General features: G+C 39.7%; 1 protein-coding gene across 3 annotated transcripts in view; it reads right to left on the bottom strand.

Moving 5' to 3' along the window:
• The window catches only part of nckipsd (NCK interacting protein with SH3 domain), a 212,249-nt gene that overhangs the window by 150,707 nt on the left and 41,217 nt on the right, over positions 1-20,325 (bottom strand). For 2 of the 3 annotated variants that reach the window (XM_069936909.1, XM_069936910.1), the window contains exon 7: positions 417-553. The exons of the other annotated variant lie outside the window; for it this stretch is intronic. In XM_069936909.1, the coding sequence (XP_069793010.1) occupies positions 417-553 (137 nt within the window). The remainder of the gene's footprint in view (positions 1-416; positions 554-20,325) is intronic. 3 annotated transcript variants of the gene reach the window in all.

The raw sequence follows: 20,325 nt of genomic DNA, 5'->3' as shown, positions 1-20,325 counted from the left end.
TGAAGATCTATAACTGAATGTTCGTGCAATGCCAAATACAGAAACACCTGATGCAGCACTGGAACTGCAAAAACAGAAATTGTATTCATGCCATGCTGATCTAATGATAACCTCCTCCCCATATTTTTTTTGGCGGGGGGGTGGGGAGGGAGTAGGGATAATGACCAATACAACTAAAGTAACATATTAAATATTGAACAATTAAATAATGAACGGTTTGCATCCCTTGGGGATTTTGAATCATATTAAGGGGCCCCCAATTTAATGTCAGTAAGATTTAAACAGAATATGATAAAAACTGTTAATATCCATCTTCATTAACTCTAGAAAATCTTTGCAGGTCTACAAAACAAGCTGTCCTTGCAAAAAATGAAAACATGTTATTATTGCTTCAGAAGAGCTGTAATGTATTTTACCTGGAAATATATGAATAGATAGCTTTGAAACAACCATCTATTTCTTGAAAAAGTGTAATTTCATTGTATGAATCCTTAATGGCCAAGGCCTCTGAATGTACCACAAAGTGTTGTCCAAGCAGCCATGGAATGTCTACCTACAGAAACACCGGCAAGTGAGTGTCACATTAATAATCATTGCAGACTTTAGAGCACATATGAAAGAGTGACGGGTTGAACACAGATAGAATTAAGCACAGAGGAAAAAAAAAGTTGAAAACATTTACAAAGAGGCAGGAACAGAATGTGAGGCTTCAATCAACCAGTATTAATTTAGAAAAACACAGGTGCCACAAAGTTAGATTGCTAACTGCATGAAGTGCATTAACGTTTCAGAGACTGCCAGTGGCATCATTTATTCAGAAAGAAAACATTGATAACCTAAGCGTACGCTATGGTCCCTTGGTAATGAAACCCATAACACCATCTCCCTCAACGTGAAAAGGGAATTCAGAAAAGCCTAAAACTAGAAGCCAAGGGCTTGACATTAAATGGGTTAAAAGAATCATTGAATAACTAAGTGGTCCATGCTGATGACTGTCGGAAGTCCTCAACAAAACTTTAAATGAGCTACATTAAAGTTATGTTGAACATGCAGGTCAAATAAATTTCTGAAATCGTAAGCTCAAACTAAATACATGATCCTAAATGAATCAAAGTAAAATAAAAATCTACAATGCTGCAGAATAAAAATGTTCATAGGATAAATGCAAGGATACGCAAAAACATATTTAAGTAACCTTAGCTCCAAGGGCAACAATCCCAGCTTCACTAGTCTCTCCTCATAACTGAAGTCCTGAATCTTTGGTAGCATTTCCGTAAATCTCCTCTGCATCATCTCCAAGGTCTTGACATACTTCCTAAAGATGGCCAGAATTAGACACTAGACTCCAGAATCAGCATTGAGACTTCCACTAGCTCTAATTTACATTAATAATTTGTACCCATGTGGATACACTGGGCCAGAACACACTGATAACTAGCCAACGGTTCAGTGTAGGCAGTAGCTAGCCTACTGCAGTGCACACAGCAGCCCATTCCAGGCTTCCATACCTGCCCCTAGCCTCCAACAACAACACCAGTGGTGTGTTCCAAGTTGCTGAGCTGAGGGGCCAAATACACTGTACATCTGGTCATTCTGCTGACCTGAGCTGGCGCATCTACAAGACCCAGTTCAAATAGTGTTTGGGATCATTGATTCCATCCCAAAAAAGATGTTGGTCACATTTTTTTTTAATTACATACTTTAGTTGGTTTTGGTCACCAGCATTTTTGCTTTTAAATAATTGAGGATTTAAAAAGTTAAAAACAAATTTTTCAATCATTCCCACATTGGGTAGTCTGCGAGTGATGGCCAGGTCTTAGCCTGCAGCCCAGTCACCACCTGGAGCAAGCTGTGCCTTGCACAAGGGCCTGTGGTGATACTGGCAGTCTTCTGGCTATCAGACAATTGCCAAAATTCAATGGTCAGTCAGGGCCACACGAGACACGATCAGTGTGATCTAGCCCATTAAAGTCACCACTGGCACTAAACAAGAATTGCAGTGGGCTTGAAAGGCAGTACTCAAGAAATGGAATGCAGAGAACAGCTATAAAACTTGTCACCAGGGGCTCCAATTCACCAGCGGGGGAATGGAAAGGAACATGAATACGTAGGGGCCAGTGACCACAAGAATTTCAAGCAAGCAAACGTGGAAGCTGCAAGAAAATGTGTTACGAAGCAAACAAAAGGAAGCAGAATAATAGCATAAAGCACCATAACACTATTGTGCACCTTTGATTACTGCAGGCAAAGGGAAAACTGAAGTATTAAAAGAGAGAAAAAGCACAAGCTGCACGAGTGAAACATTGCAGCAAACAAGCAAATACTTCTTCTACAAATGCACAGAATATAACGAATAAACTGAATGACTTGCAGCTGTATATTCAACTGGGAAGCATTGCCAAAATATCATTACCAGGCTAAGGTCCAAAATGGTTGGGACAGGAAACCATACGAGCAGGAGGAGGAAGATGTACTTAGTATGGATATTAGATGAAGCTAAGGAATCGAAAAACATTTCCAGTTTAGGAAATTGATTAAGTGGTGAGAGCCAGAGGGAGGAATATGGGCAGATGCTCAATCTGCAAGGTTGAACATGGCACAGGGAATTCTTATCCATCATAGGTTCCATGAACTTGGATGTATTAGACCTAGATCAGATAGAAAATTACACTTCCAAAACTGTTGATGGATAGATGACATTATAAGCAGTGCAGATGGGACATTAAATTACAAGGTGCTATTGACAAAGCAAATGGACAAAACAATGCTAAATGGAGCTTTCATTTTGTCAAGTACCGCATACCTAAAAAAATGATAGAATTGAAAAAAAATGTGAAAAAAACAAGCAATGAGGGAATCCATGAACAGATACAGAAAATTATTGTAAAGGTTAGTGGACTGCTGGCTTTTAGATCTGGAGGCCTGGAATACAATGTGGTTGAAGTTATGCTAGTGCTACATAAAGCTCAAGTTAACAACACCTGGAGCAATTCTGGGCACCACACATTCAGAAGCATGGATTGACCTTGGAAGGAATGCAGCCATAATTTACCAAAATGATACTTGGACTCCATGAGGTTACATTGAGAGATTACCAAATTAGCATTGGAATTTAAAAACTTGAATTTTGGGGAACTCATAGAAAAGGTGGTGAATCTAGGACAAAGGGACACAAGATTAAAATTATCAGCTACTTGAAGAGGAAAGTTAGGAAATACTGTCAATTTCTATTTCACAAACCTTATGGAAGTTGATAAATAGTTACTTAAATCTGCAATAAACAGATTTTAGTTAATTGAAGATATCAAGGGATAAAGGCAAGAAATGTGGTTATGGATCTGGATCACAGATCAGCATAATTTCATTGACTAGCTGTAGGGATTGAAGACTTTATATGCTCTTAATTGTTAGAGGAAGTAATTGAAGAAAGAAGCTTTTCATCTGGGAAAGGTGAAGACAGAATGGCAATTGAGTATCGTAATAGAGAGCAAAGGAATCCCAAAAAAAGGCACAGAGGTGAATATTTCTTCGCATAAACAATTCCAGGTTGAAAAGTTGGGGATTGGTGATGGGGTGGGGGGGGGGGGGGTTGGGGGGAGAGCAGAATCAAAAAGGCCAACAAAAGGATCAATTTAAATGGATAAAGGTAGGACAAAAAGTATTTTTCATTTGTAACCACCTTACCAAGCATGAAAATTGTGTATAATGTTATCCTTCTGCACACAGAAATCAAGTGCATCCTTCCCAAACATAAAGTTACACAAGACCTCTCAAGAGTCTTAATAAGAGTTAAAAATTAAATAATTAACGATCACACAGAGAGTGGTGAGAGTGTGGGACAATCTGCCAGCTGAAGTGGTGAATGTAGGCTTGATTTTGAAATTGAAGAAAAATTAGGAAAGGTAAATGGATGGGGGGGGGGCGGCTACAGTTCAAGTGCAGGTTAATAGAACTAGGGAGAATAATAGTTCAGAATGAACTAGATGGGCTGAAGGACCTGTTTCTGTGCTGTAATGTTCTATGGTTCTTCCTAAAACATTGCTAAATTTATTCATTTGTAAAGTGCCATTGTATTGTTGCATACAATAATGACCTAGATTGGACTTGACGCAAGCAAAAACTGCTCAAGATTGTGGGCCTTGATAATCACTCTTAAAAAAATAGACATAGATGTGGTAAGCCAAAGGACCAGTTTCTGTGCCGTACAATTATGACACTGTCTCAGTCAAAGTATTAGACTACAAGACACTGCAGAGGAATGAGGCTGTTCAGCCCATTGAGTCTGCCTCACCATTCATGGTTGATTTATTATCCCTTTCAACCTCATTCTCCTGCCTTCTTCCTGTAACCCTTGATTCCCTTCGTGATCAAGAAGGCATCTACCTCCGCCTTACACATCTCCAATAACATGGCCTCCACAGCCATCCGCAGCAATTAATTCCACAAATTCACCACACTCTGGAGGAAAAAATCCTCCTCATCTCTGTTCTAAAGGGATGGTTTTGTTTCAAAATAACCAGTGGAAAATAAATCTAATTTATCAGAAATCCACAACTTGAATCCTTGACCTTTGACAGAACAAAAAAAAACCTGAATTAGAAAACATTAAGTCAAGGTTTAAATAAAAGTATGTGACCAAGCCTCATTTAACATTGAAAAAAAAAAATTACTGTTGTTTTTATTTGTTAGAAAAAATCTTGAGGAAAGGAAAGAAGTACATGAAAGATTTCCATTACTTAGATAAGCTCTGGTCGCATTAAGACTATCTTAAATATTTATTGGGAATGCAGCCATGTTAAATTTCTCTCTCTCCAATATTCTTTCAAATCAATGGTTAGCTTCTGATCTCCTGACCCATATCTTGAATATTTGCCCCCTTTTCAAGCTTGCTTGGATGCCAATTAACTAATTCTTCAGGAGGTGGTTCCTGTTCTTCCCAACATTGCCAGCGCCCTACATTCAGATTCCTCAACTGGAGTATTCTCCTGGAGACTGAAACAAGCACAGCCAATTTTGATCAAAGGTCATCAATCCAAAACATTAACTGCTTCTCCCCCTAAATATTGCCTGCCGTGCAGAGTAATAATTTTAATCCCACTGAGAAGGTCACAAAGGAATACTGGATGCAACTCTCAACCTTAGAATGGGTACATTACAAAAGAAATTAAAGCAGAATGTATTCAGTCTGACTTCAGTTAAATATAGTATAAATTCTCTGTGTCTTTACGATGAAAAACAGACCTCACAAATTGAAGTAGTCTTTAATGGAGAGAGATGTAACATGCATTTAGAAATAAATGATGTCTCACCACCATTGGACCTGACAAATGGCTCACGCCCGAAACATTAGTCAGCTTTTACTTCCTATGGATGCTGTGTGACCTGTTAAGTTTCTCCAGCCCTTCTATATATTTCACTCGACCCCAGCATCTGCAGACTTTCTAGTTTAACACCATTGGCAAGACAGGCCATGAGGGGACATGGCTATTGGATCAATTGCAAGTACAGAAGGGGATGCCAGGAGAAGCAACAGGCATACCTATAAATGAAGCATCAACATGGTAAAACTGAAACATAGACATTAAACTACAAGCACACAGCACACAGGCAGAGATAAACAATCAGTATTCTTACAGTTGGTTTAGAGTTTAGGAAGAATCGGGGTGACCTTACTTTCAAACATGAAACAATATCAAGGGGTCTTGACAGACAAGATGTTTACACTAGTTGGAGAATCATGAATAAAGGAACATGGTGCAGATTAAGGGGCCAGTCATTGAAAACAGAGGTGTGGAGAAACTACTCCTCCCAGAGGGAGCAAGCCTTTGGAATTCCCTGATCTAAGGTGAAGGCAAGATTATTGGGTATATCCAAAATAGAGATGCAAATATAAAAGATGGAGGAATTGAGGGCAACTAGAAACTGAGTCAGAAGAGAAGCTGAAGCCATCGTGGATCAGCTATGACCCAACTGAACAGTGGGATAGGCTTGAGGGCTCTCCTCGTGTTATTGCGTGTCAGTGGATGAAATCAAAGCCTTGCTGACCTATTGTCTTTAGTTGGAAAAGAGGGTGGGGAATTGACAGTAACAGGCTCCAAGAACACTTCCATCCTCAATAACGGTGAGCTCAGCCCACGAAGGCTGAAAACAAGCCTGAACGCGTACCTAAAGTGTGGAATGGATGATCCACATCTCCTTGCTCCCAAGATCCTCACCTTTGTAAGCCAGTCTTCAACCAATACCATTCACTACACAGGATGTCAAGAAATGGTTGAAAGCACCTGACACAGCAGTAAAACGAGATAAAAATACTCTGGTGGGAGCAGCTCAAGGTGGCTCTCCCACTTCTACTGCACAAAAAGCCAGTCAAAGTTCAATACTGTCATACTGTTTGATGCACGAATAAAATTGCATGGGAAAATAGATGACCACATCTCTGATGAAGTTCACCACCATGCTGTTTTTGGTAACTTAATCATCAGAAATGGAGGATATAATTGATTGAAAGAGCGAGTGGGGAGAATATCATCATACATGAAATCCAAGTATTGAGGTTGTTGGTGATGAATATTATTGAGGTGAGACTAATCTAACTACTGTACGCAAAAACATAACAGCTGCAAGCATAATGCTTGGAAGAGCATTTTCCAATACAGCTTTGATTTTTGTTTTGTTCCATTAACAGGGATAGGAATGTTCTTTCTTCAGAGTGATTTTATATTTTTTTGCAATACAAACAGATGCTGACCACTGTAGCTTTGGATTGTATGATGCTGATCTTCCAATTCACTAATGGTCACTTTAAATAACATGGGCCTAATTCAATAATTTTTCTAATTATTCATTCATGATATGTGGGCTAAACTCTTTCTTCATTTGAGTCATTGCACTCATGGAGGGACAACAGTCTCTGAGAGGCCCTCTGAATTTGACCCAAGGGAGCAATGATACATGTATGTGTTGACAGTCGTACAACTTGGCCATGATGTTCCCAAGTACCTGCAGCTTCTCAAGTACTTTCAGCTTTGGGAATGGTTGTCAATTAAGCCTGGGCAAGGTGCTGCAAATGCAAGATCTAGATCAGTGGTTCTCAACCTTTTTCATTTCACTCACATCCCACCTTAAGCAATCCCTATGCCATCGGTGCTCTGCAATTAGTAAGGGATTGCTTAAGGTGGGATGTGAGTGGGAAAAGAAGGTTGAGAATCACTGCTCTAGTCCCAATTGTTACTGAAATATTTTGCTTGAGAAAAATTGTCATTGGCCCATTTCCTTTGGAGTTATGAAACCATGCACATAACGAGTCAATTAGGTACGATTAAAACAGTGGTTTTCAACCTTTTTCTTTCCACCCACATACCACCTTCAGCAATCCCTTACTAATCACAGAGCAGCTATGGCATAGGGAATACTTAAAATGGTATGTGAGTGGAAAGAAAAAGGTTGAGATGGGTCACGCTGCAGACTCTGCACTGATGCTGGACCACAATACATTTTTATGGACACCTGGATGCTGCAAAACCTTCCAGCTATTACTGTGCTGCACTCTTCCATAAAGTGGGTTATTCCTGATTCATGAACTGTAACTAGACTTGGGAGATGAGAAGTACCTGAGCTGTTCTTTTGGTCACTGTGCACAATTTGGACAGGTTTCTGATCAACAATGACCCTCTGAATTGCTGCGGAGGGATTACATATTAGTGCTACTAAGAATTAAGAGGTGATTAGCCTCTCTTGCTGCAGTCATTGCCACTTTCTGGCATAAGCTACTGCTGCACATAAAACTCAAGGTACTGCACAAGGCACGAAATACCATGCAATTAACATTCCAACTTCGGACACTATAGTGACCAAAGATGGATGAAGATCTGTAAAAACTGCTCTCCAAAAACAAATATCTTTCCAATACGTACAAAGGTGGCAATGCAAAATTTGCGCCCAATTCGCACCCCCTTCAATTTTACCAGAAATCATTGTCATTTTGAAACTACAAACCATCAATGCCTCTCGCCTCAAATTCAGCTTGCTGTACGTACTTGGACTGAAGCTATAGAATCTGGAGCAGAGACCCCAGTGATCCACCCACCACACACCCCCACCCCCACCCCCAAAAGAGCAAATGAATACATTACCATTTGTTCATTTGACAATAGTGAGGGAAGATGCCAACTCTAAAGAAGGTGAAGGATGACTTACCCATCCAGTAAGTGATGGGTGGAGTGAGGCAGGGTGAACAATGGTGGACAGGTAAAACCATGTTGAAGTTGGGGGTGGGGGAGGTGACAGCTTCTGGAGGGTGATCAGCAGGAATCCAAAGGCTATCAGTGCCAACATATTATGAGGAAGGTGATAATCATTTGGTGAAAGAGGGGGGAGGCAGAAGACAGATGGAACCAGTCAGGGGATGGGCTCCAGTGGGTGAAATTTGTGGGTAGTGGATAGAACCAGGATGGGGAGGGGGATGAAAATGCAGAATGGAGGGCTGGAGGAGCAGTATGGGCAAGAGGAGAAAAGAGGGAGGCAGATCAAAAGGAGAGTGGGGTCAGGGTTACCTGAAACTAGAAAATTCAATGTTGACACTACTGGGTTGTAGACTGTCCAGATTAAATATGAGCTGCTGTTCTCCTAGTTTGCACTGGAGCTTACCCTGGTAGTGGGTGAAGGCCAAAGATGGACCAGTCGATGTGGGAATGACCATGTTAACTGCGCACAGTAGCTGAAAAAAAAAGCTCAGGCACTTGATATTCTGCAGCTTGACTTGCCAAAGTCTTGTTACAGTCCATGAGACACAAGTCAGGAATAAGCCAATTTTCTGAAAGAGTGCAGCACAATAACAGTTGGGAAATTTAAAAGCATCCAGGTGACAGTAAACATTTCCTCACTATTGGTTGCATAGTCTGCCAAGACAGGAGTACTGAATGTAGAAGAAAAGGTTGGGAAAGGAGGTGAATCTTTGCCTGAGGGTTGTTTAGGTCTGTTACTAAGGTTCACCTTCTTTCTTCACATCAGATTCCAGCACTAGTCTGTCCTCCAGGAGCCAGTTCCACCTTTACTATCTCCTCCTCCACCCACTCATCATCATTCATCCCTCCTATGTCTACCGATCACCTACTGGATGCTGTACCAACCCACCTTCTCCACTGCCCCAAACCAGCACCTGAATCCAAAATATTGGACATTCCTTTCATAAGATGCTGCACCACCCACAGAGTCCTTCAGCAGAATGTGTTTTGCTCCAGATTCCAGCATCTACAGTTTCTTGCATCAAGTATCATTTGATAACTATTTTAGTCTGATTGACTGGGAATTAGTTCTATTAGATTTGCCCTGCATTGAGCAGCTGTACAGGGTCTGGGCAATTCTTACTTTGGCCTAATTAGAAATCAGTGTAATATGTCTACTTAATTATCATCTTCTTAATGTGCTGCTGGTACATTTAGTCTTTGTTTGCTATTGCTTGGAAAAATCAAATGGATAAAGGTTGGCACTTGTGATGGTGAGAACGCTGGGGCAGAGTTAAAATTTATTATCCACAAATTATACCTGATCGAAGATCACTCCAACTTTCACATGTGTAAAGTTTCTCTTTCACTGAAGATGGGTACATTCATCGATCACCCTCCATTCATATTTTAATTATCAGGACAGCTAGATGTGGTTGGACTGTTCAGCTATTACCTACCGACCATTACTGATTCTACTGCTCAATATACACAAAGGCGGTGTTGTTATAATTTCACCAGGTGAACCCTCTTCGTTTTCAGTGTGTCTGTAGCTACTCTTGCCAGATTGTCTGCTCTTCTGAAACAAAACCAGTTTCTCAGTGTGGATAGAGCAACCTGCTCGGACAAGGGCAACTGATTCCAATACAGTAGATTTATTCTACTGCTGAATCCCATTTTGAGTTTATATATTTCTATTTCAAATCTATCCTCTTCAACCCAACCAACAATACGTGGTCCTCCTTGTGAACGCAGGTTGCCCCGTCCACAAAGATGAGTCAAAAGTCGAAAAACAATGAACTGTAGATGCTGAAAGTGTGAATGGCAGAATTGTTCAACACTTAAATGTGCTGGAGAGATTCAGCTGGTCATGCTGCATCCATAGGAAGTAAAGGGGACTGTAACATCTGCAGATTTTCTTGTTTAACTCCATTTAGCTAGAATTGTTCACAGGCAAAACTAGAGGAGAGAAATTGAAAAACTGCTCAACTTAGAGTATCAGGCAGCATCTTTGGAGGTAGATGGTCAAGATTTTGGGTCAAGACTCTGCTTCAAGACTGATTATGGAGGAGAGACAGCCAGTGCAAAGAGGTGAGAGGGAGGGGGGATCAAGAGGAGCTGGCTGGCAATGGGTGGGACCAGGCAAAGCACACAGATCCAGTCGGAGGAGGATTAGAGTTGGCTTACAGCTTCTGATGGGTGGAGAAAAAAACGGGAGCAGTTGGAGCCAGTAGTAGGTTAGGAAAAGCAGGCCTAAAGAACATGGGTGGAAGAGAAGTGAAAATTTGGAAAATTCGAAGTTTACACCATTGGATTGTGCCAGAAGATGAAGAATTGTTCTCCTTGTTTTCATGTCCTTACCCTGGCAACATAGAAGGCCAAAGAATGACAGGCCTCCTCAACATTGGCGAGACCAAGAGAAGATGAGATGATTGGTTTCTGCAATGGCCATCCTGAACTTCCAGGTACAAGCCATTCCAACTCTCCTTCCCATTCCCACATTAAATTTTCCAGTTTCAGGTAACCTGCACTTTTCTCCTTCTGATCCACCCAGGATCTTTCAATCCATTTTTCCAAACATTTCCCTCTATTTACCCAATTTAGTTCCCCTCCCACACCTCATTCCATATGTATTACTGACTCACCTCCTCATTCTCCAATTCCATCCCTACTGGTTCCATCTACCCATCATCTAGTTCTACTTATCATCGTCTTTATTCAAATTCTGCACCTGGTTCCCATGTTTCTACACATCTCTTTTCAGCATCTCTCATCTCCATCCTCCCACATCTTCCCCTCCTCCCTCTCTCCACCTATCAGTTTCTGTTAATTGCCCAGCAGCCACCATCTCTCCATTCCCCCCCTCCTCCATCGTGCCCATCATTCCACTCCTCACCTGGTTCCAGCTATCCCCTGCCTTACGCTCCCTCTTACCTCGGTATACAGGCCACATCTCTTCACTCTCAATCCTGATTCAAGGCTTGACCAGAAGCATCGACTACCCCTTTTCCACCACAGATGCTGCCTGATCCACTCAGAGTTGCACCACCCATTTTTTGGGGGGGTCCAAAAACATCTGGAACAAGCTGAAGGTGTGTGCAAGGTTTGGATGTCCATACAGACATTGAGCCTTTTGAAGGTCGAAAGTGGAAAATGCCTATGATCTCGTACGCCAAAGATGTCATAATGTTAACAGAGACAGAACAAGTCGAGAGGGCATTAGAATCCAGGTGGAAATAAATAAACTTTCCTAATCGGTCATATAAATCTCATTAAAAAGTCCGGATGCTGTAAATCTGGATCAAAAACAGAAAATGCTAGAAATGAATAAGCACTCACAAAAGACATCAAAAGTAATAAGTGAGCAGGAGTAAAGTTCCAAGAAGGCCAAATACCCTACTTTAAACATTGAGTTTATCTGAAAGGACAAAAATTTGAAAAAAACTGTCTTCTCACCTGTTAAATATTTCCAGCTACTTTTGTTTGATATAGCAGGAGTATGGAGGGAAGTTTTCTGAGACAAATGATGTAGTGGCTTCCTACTGAACGTTCTGATGTTCATTAACCAGATGAAGATCTAAAGAGGAGTCAAAGCTAGTGTTCACCCTCTGCAATGTGCCAAACAGCACCAAAACCACTACCACCGCTATGATAGTGGTGGGTTGGTCCCTTATGAACAACATGCTGCAATTCTGGAGGGGTGGTCAGGGGAAAAAGGGCAAGTTAGCGCAACTTTGAAGAACACCTCTCTTTATTCGGCAAGGATCACAGATTTCCAGTCTCAAGTTCCCCATCCACTTCCTTGCAGCCCTACAGAAGCTCCAGGGATGTGGCACATCACAGCCTTCAACAATTCCAGACAACCAGCCTTTCCAGCTTGTCTCACATTGAGCTAATTCTCATGAAAGGTCATCAACCGGAAAGAAACTGATTGCTTTCCCCTTTAAATGCTGCCTAACATTTTGTTTCACTTTACCAGCCACCAAAGTATCACATTGCTCCAACATTAATTTTGTTTCTTTCACTCCTCTTATTATCTTTTTACACTCAGCCAGATTAGTGATAAACAAATCTTCTTTTCCCATACTGAATACAGGTATATCCCGCTTTATGAAACTAGAGCGTTCCTACAGATCCTTTCGTAAGCCGAAATGGCTTAAAGTGAAGCAGTGATTACCACTGATTTCTGTGGGAAAATTTTTTGAGTTTTCCCAGACTCAAAAAAAAACCACCAAATCATATCAAATAACATATAAAACCTAAAATAACACTAACATATTGTAAAAGCAGGATGATATGATAAATACACAGCCTATGTAAAGTAGAAATAATATATGTACAGTGTAGTTTCACTTACCAGAATCGGGAAGACAGCAAGTTTTGACAGATCCATTGGCTGCCCTGTGACTGCCCGGCCAGCCGCCCTGTGACTGCCCCACTGGCCGCTTTTTCTTAAAAGCGAACATGGGTTTCTTTGTAAAAACGAATTTTCATAATTCAAGTTTTCATAAAGCAGGGTATACCTGTATCTGCCATTGAGAAAAATTTATTATTGACCTAATCTATGCCTCTCATCATTTTACATGGCTCCATCAGGCCCACTTTTTCACATTACTGAGAGTCCACGTCAACTCATGAACACCCATCTTCGTACATCTCATCTTCCAGCACATGGCCCATAGCCTTCAAGTGGTTGTCCACTATTTCAATGTTGTCAGAAACTCCCTTCAGCAGTGCTTTCCAATTCTTTGGGTGATCAGATCCCCTCTAAATCTCTTGCATCTTACCCTGAATCTACATCCTTTAGTTTTATCTATCTCTAACGAGGGGAAAATTTTACCACAGTGTAACCCTTTTAATATCTCACTCTTGTTCTCCCTTTGCTACAGGAAAAACTGACCTAGTCTCTCCAATAGTGCAGCTGAAATGTTCCATCCAAGGTAACATCCTGGCAATCCTCTCCATGTCCTCTAGCAAATTCATATCTTTCCCATGGTGTGGTGGCTACATTGACATGCATTACTCTAGTGGAGGGCTGATTGGATGGCTGTGACAAGTGATCAACATTTTAAAAGAGTGGAGCATAGCCTCCCTGCTCGTGCATTCACTAATGAGGGCAAGTGTATTTTCCTTGTTAACCATATTATCTGCATGCATTGCCACCTTCAAGAATCCTTCAACTTGTAGTTCCAAGGTCAACATGCTCTTTAATATATCCTGGGACCCTATGGTGTATATCCTAGCCTTATTAGTATTCCCAAAATGCATTACCATACATCTATCTGCATTAAACTCCATCTGCCACTTTGCTCATTTCACCAACATCAATATCACCCTGTAGTAATCAACAAATTCATTCATTTCTATGAACCCTGATCATACCTCTTACATCCACATTTATTATGAACAACAAAGAACCCAGCACCAATCCTTTGTTACAGGCATCCAATCCCAAAAATTATCTTCTTCCATCACCTGCCTCTGATCACCAAGACAATTTGAGAGACTTTGCCAACTTAGCCTTCATCCCATGGTTACCATCTCCAAAATGCTTCTACTTGACCAGCAGCATTCTCCAAGACAGGATCCAGTCATAGTCCTTTCCTCTTCAATCCACACAATGTAGCACCAGCAACCTGGGTTTGAATCCAGTGCTGTCTGTAAGGAATTTATACATTCTGCCCATGGATTTCCTTTGGGTGTTTCATGAGTTTCTTCTCATGTTCCAAAGACGAAAAAGGGTTATAGGTTAATTGGTCACATGGGTGTATTTGGGGAGCATGGTTTCATGGGCCAGACAGACTTGTTACAGTATCTCGAAATTTAAAATAACATATGATATTAAAAACAGCTCCTGGACACTTTGAAAATTCCACATTCTCAACCTTTTACAAGAAGACAATTCCAGTTAATATTTGAAAAACTACTTGTAGTACTAGGAGATTTCATAGTTTATTTTAAACATCTCTCTGCTATTTGATAATATAGCTATTCCTCTATCTCCTGCCGATTGTTAGGTAGCCTGTAATTCTGCATCCCAAAGTGACAACATTCATTTTTTTTCCTAATCTCTATCAATATAGCCTTGTTTGCGGTGCCTTCCAGAATATCCATACTCACTAATGAAATAACACATTCCTTAAGGTGGAATGCCACCTCTTTTGCATCCCCTATCTCACCTGGAAACTCTACATCCTGGGACATTAAGTTACCCATCCTTCAAGCACGAGTCAGTAGGTACTTTTAAGCTGCAGCATCCCCCGGGTAGCCCTACTGGGACCCAGGTCCAATTAGTGGAGCAAAGGAGCCTCCAACACCTTTTAAGCTGAGGGGGGATAGCCCCAGTAAATCACCAACCTGGCAATTTAAGGGGGATCCTGCCCCCACAATGACGCATTAAGTGACGCGTCACACAAACTAGTCTCCCTCATCCCCCCTACAAGCTGCCAGTCTCCCTCCCACCATCAATCACGCTCCCCTCTGCCCCCGCGGCAGCTGACCCCTCTCCTCTCTCCCCCGCGGGAGCCGACCCCTCTCCTCTCTCTCTCCCGCGGCAGCCGACCCATCTTCTCTCTCTTCCGCGGCAGCAGACCCATCTTCTCTCTCTTCCGCGGCAGCAACCCTTCTCCCTCTGATCATGGCAAACCCACTCTGTGATATCGACCACTCTTCCCATGGCAGTGACCTCACTTCCCCCCCTCCCACTGATTGTGGCCCCCCCTCCCCCTTGTGACAGCAACCTCTTCCTTTCCCCCCCAACTTCTCCACCCCGGGCAGTGGCAGCAATCCCTCTCTCCCTTGATCACCACAGACACTTTAGCTGGGGTTTCTCTGTGATGCCAGCATGCAAGCGCTCACGTCACTGGAGTAACTAGGTTGGCCATTTTCCTGTTCAAGCTGCCGGTGGACGCATCCTGAATAAGTTTAACTGGGTTCCCCGACAACCTCCGAGGTAAGTAGGGACCCGGTTGACTTTGGATGACTCTGACCGGGTCGGACCCTTTCAAGCTGTTAACCCCATTTTACAAGACAGCTTGAAAGCACCTAGTGTTGGCAACAATGTCATACTTAGGTCAATTAATGCTTTGCCTTCATCTATATTGTGAGTTAAATTCCTTAGATTAAAATAGAGCAAATTTGCCTTTGAATTCCTCGTGTAAATTTACCCACCTGAAGCCAAACAGTCTGCTGGAGGAACTCAGCAGGTCAAGCAGCATCAGTGGGAGAAATATAATGCCTGATGTTTCCAGCTGAAACCCTTCACCAGAACAAAGATAAATTTGACCAACTTTCCTCAGTCTATTTTTTTTATATAATTTTTTATTTTTCAACACTGTGAACCATTATCAACCAAAATATATACAAACATTTCTCATTAAATATACACAGTGGCATTTTCTCCCTTCTTTTCCCCCTTTCCCTCCTTCTCCTCTTCCCACCCCCCTCCAAAACCCATAAATATTCAACATATACAATAAAACCATAAAACAATATCTTTATACAAAGGAAAATAAACAAGAAAAATGCGTCATCTATTTTTACACACTGAATCAAGTCGTTTTGTCTTCTTATCGTTTTAGGGGATGGAGGTCCGAGGCAAACTCTCTCTGTTATGTTCCATGTATGGTTCCCAGATTTGTTCAAACAATGTGACTTTATTTTTTTAATTATATGTTATTTTTTCCAATGGAATACATTTATTCATTTCCATGTACCATTGGTGTATTCTCAGGCTCTCTTCCATTTTCCAAGTTGACATTATACATGTTTTTGCTACTGCTAAGGCTATCATAATGAATCTTTTTTGCGCTTTATCCAATTTAAGGCCTAATTCTTTACTTCTTATGTTACTTATAAGAAAGATCTCTGGATTTTTTGGTATGTTATTTTTTGTGATTTTATTTAATATCTGATTTAGTTCTTCCCAAAACATATTCACTTTCGTACATGCCCAAATTGCATGTATTATTGTTCCCATTTCCTTCTTACAGCGAAAACATCTATCTGATAATGTTGGATCCCATTCTTTTAATTTTTGAGGAGTGATATATAACCTGTGTAACCAATTATACTGTATCATGCGTAACCTTGTGTTTATTATATTCTTCATGGTTCCAGAACATAACTTTTCCCATGCTTCATTTTTTATCTTTATGTTTAAAACTTTTTCCCACTTTTGTTTAGGTTTATAGTTTATTTCATCATTTTCCTTATCTTGCAGTTTAATGTACATGTTCGTTATAAATATTTTAATTATCATTGTGTCTGTAATCACATATTCAAAGCTGCCTCCTTCTGGTAATCTCAATCTGTTTCCCAATTTATTCTTTAAATAAGCTTTCAGTTGATGATATGCAAACATTGTACCATGAGTTATTCCATATTTGTACTTCAACTGTTCAAATGTTAATAAATTATTTCACAAAAAAACAATTTTCTATTCTTTTGATTCCTTTTCTCTCCCATTCTCTAAAGGAAAGGTTATCTATTGTAAAAGGGATTAGTGGATTTTGTGTCAATAATAATTTTGGTAGTTGGTAATTCATTTTTTTCCTTTCTAAGTGGATCTTCTTCCATATATTAAGTAAATGATGCAATACTAGTGAGCTTTTATATTGCACCAACTTTTCATTCCACTTATAAAGTATATGCTCCGGTACCTTCTCCCCTATTTTATCTAGTTCTATCTTAGTCCAGTCTGGTTTTTCCCTTGTCTGGTAAAAATTTGATAAATACCTTAATTGTGCAGCTCTATAATAATTTCTAAAGTTTGGTAACTGCAAACCACCTTGGTTATACCTCTCTGTTAATTTATCTAACGCTACCCTCGGTTTCCTCCCTTTCCACAAGAATTTACTTATTATTCTCTTTAGTTCATTAATGAATTTCTCTGTTAAAGGGATTGGTAACGTTTGAAATAAGTATGTATCCCTGGGAACACATTCATTTTAATCCAGTTTACCCTCCCTCTCAATGTTAGCGGTAATTCTTTCCATTGTTCTAAGTCTTCTTGCAATTTATTTATTAGTGGCTGATAATTTAGTTTGTCAAGTGGCTTAAGTTATTATCTAACCTGATACCTAGGTATCGATTGCTTGTGCTTGCCATTTAAATGGTGATTCTTTTTTAAATTCTGTATAATCCGCATTACTCATTAGCATCACTTCACTTTTCTTTGCGTTGATCTTGTACCCCGATATTTCTCCATATTCCTTCAATTTCTTATGTAATTCTTTTATTAATATCTCTGGTTCTGTTAGGTATTCTATGATGTCATCTGCAAATAAGCTGATTTTATACTCCCTCTCCTTTATTTTTAACGCTTTTATTTTATTTTCCATTCTTATCAGTTCTGCAATGGTTCTATTAAAGCGAACAATGAGGGGGATAATGGACATCCCTGTCTAGTTGACCCACTTAATTTAAATTGGTTCGATACATATCCATTTACTGTTACCTTCGCCAATGGTCCATTATATAATGCTTTAATCTAATTAATATATTTTTCTGGTAGATTAAACCTCTGTAATACTTTGAATAAGCAGTTCCACTCTACACTGTCAAAGGCTTTTTCTGCGTCTAAAGCAACAGCCACTGTTGGTTTCTTATTTCCTTGAACTGCATGAATTAGATTAATAAGTTTACAGACATTAGCCACTGTTTGTCTTTTCTTAATAAATCCATTTTGATCTTGTTTTACTATTTTTGGTACACAATCAGCCAATCTGCTAATAATTTCGCTATTATATAATCTGAGTTAAGTCGAGATATTGGTCTATATGATGCTGGTGTTCATTACTTCCAGGAGAGGAAGAATTAATAACTCTAAATGTTTTATAAAATTCTATTGGAAATCCATCCTCTCCTGGTGTTTTATTGTTCGGCAGCTTTTTTAATATATCCTGTACTTCCTCTATTTCAAATGGTTTTATTAGTTTGTTTTGTTCCTCTTCTTGCAATTTCGGCAGTTCAATTTTAGCTAAAAACTCTTCTATTTTATCATCTTTCCCCTTGTTCTCAGTTTGGTATAATTGTTCATAAAATTCCTTAAAGTTTTCAATAATCTCTGTTGGGTTATATGTAATTTGTTTGTCATTTTTCCTTGATGCCAATACAGTTCTTTTAGCTTGTTCTGTTTTAAGTTGCCAGGCTAATATTTTGTGTGTTTTTTCTCCCAGTTCGTAATACTTTTGCTTTGTTTTCTTTATATTCTTCTCCACCTTGTACGTTTGCAATGTTTCGTATTCTATTTTATTTTGTCCGCCAATTCTCTCTTTCTCGTTATATCATCCCTTTTTACTAATTCCTTTTCTGTACTTATTATCTCCCTTTCCAACTGCTCTATTTCCCGATTGTAATCCTTTTTCATCTTAGTGACCTAACTTATTATCTGTCCTCTAATGAAGGCTTTCATTGCATCTCATAATATAAATTTGTCTTTCACTGATTCTGTATTTCAAAATATGTTTTAATTTGGCGTTCAATAAACTCTCTAAATTCCTGCCTTTTAAGTAGCATGGAGTTTAACCTCCATCTATATGTCCTTGGTGGGATGTCCTCCAGTTCTATTGCTAATAACAGGGGTGAATGATCTGATAGTAGTCTAGCTTTATACTCAGTTTTCCTAAATCTCCCTTGAATATGGGCTGACAACAAAAACATTTCAATCCTTGAGTATGTTTTATGCCTACTTGAATAATATGAATATTCCTTCTCTCTTGGTGTTGCCTCCTCCATATATCCATAAGTTTCATCTCCTGCATTGATTTAACCATAAATTTGGCTAATTTATTCTTTTTGCTTGTCTTTTGTACAGTTTTATCCACCTTTGGGTCCAAATTAAGGTTAAAATCCCTCCTATCAATACATTTCCTTGTGTGTCTGAAATCTTCAAAAAAATATCCTGCATAAACTTTTGATCCTCCTCGTTAGCTGCATATATATTGAGCAAATTCCAAAATTCTGAGTATATCTGACACTTTATCATTACATACCTCCCTGCTGGATCTATTATTTCCTCTATTTTCATTGGTACATTTTTGTTAGCTAATATGGCTATACCTCTAGCTTTTGAATTATATGATGCTGCCGCTACATGTCCTACCCAGTCTCTCTTTAATTTGTTATATTCCACTTCAGTTAGATGCATTTCCTGCACAAATGCTCTATCTATTTTTTTTCTTCAGTAAATTTAGTAGCCTCTTCCTTTTAATTTGGTTATGTATTCCATTAATGTTTATAGTCATATAGTTCAACATGGCCATCTTATATCTTGTTTACACCTCTTTTCCGCTTCCTCGCCACCTCCATTCCCCTTTTTCCCATTTTCATCTCTTAGTTTTCCCTTTTTAAACTCAATGTACGACAACACATTTAAAACATAAAATACTCCAACAATATCTTAACCCCAAATGCTCACCCCCTCTCTGAGTTGCCCGTTATCCCTTGCCGGCCAACCACAACTCCCCTTTCCATTTGGATTGCGATCTTGCTCGCAAATGTCAACTGATTTTCCAGTGACGTTTATTCCCTCTCCCCCAAGCCCCCCCCAGAAAACACATTTTTTAAAACTCATAACAAAGCTCTCTCCTTTTTTCCCCCTTCCTTCCTTCCCTTCTCTTTTCCCTCTAGTTTTTTACATATACATTGTTTTTACATCTTTATATATACTTTATCGCCGTTCTTCATTCTTGTTACATCTCTTCATCTCTCCTTCAGTCCTATAAACGTTCTGCAAGTTCTTGCACTTCCTCCAGAACCAAGAACAGTCTGTTTTGCTCCCCGGGTATAAATATTTTAAGTACGGCTGGATGTCTTAACATTAATTTTTAACCTTTTTTCCAATAAAATCATTTTCACTGTATTAAACTCCTTCCTTCTCTTTAAGAGTTCAAAACTTATGTCTGGGTAAAAAAATATTTTTTGACCCTTGTATTTCAATAGCTTATTATCTTCTCTAACTTTATTCCTTGCCTGCTCCAGTATATTTTCTCTTGTCGTATATCTCAAAAATTTTACTAAGATGGATCTTGGTTTTGATGTATCTGTGATTTTGGAGCTAGTGCTCTGTTTGCCCTTTCTATTTCCATTTCTTCCTGCATTT

This window comes from Narcine bancroftii, chromosome 5 (assembly GCF_036971445.1).
Source record: "Narcine bancroftii isolate sNarBan1 chromosome 5, sNarBan1.hap1, whole genome shotgun sequence".
Classification (NCBI taxonomy): domain Eukaryota; kingdom Metazoa; phylum Chordata; class Chondrichthyes; order Torpediniformes; family Narcinidae; genus Narcine; species Narcine bancroftii.
This window is presented reverse-complemented; position numbering and strand designations above follow the sequence as displayed.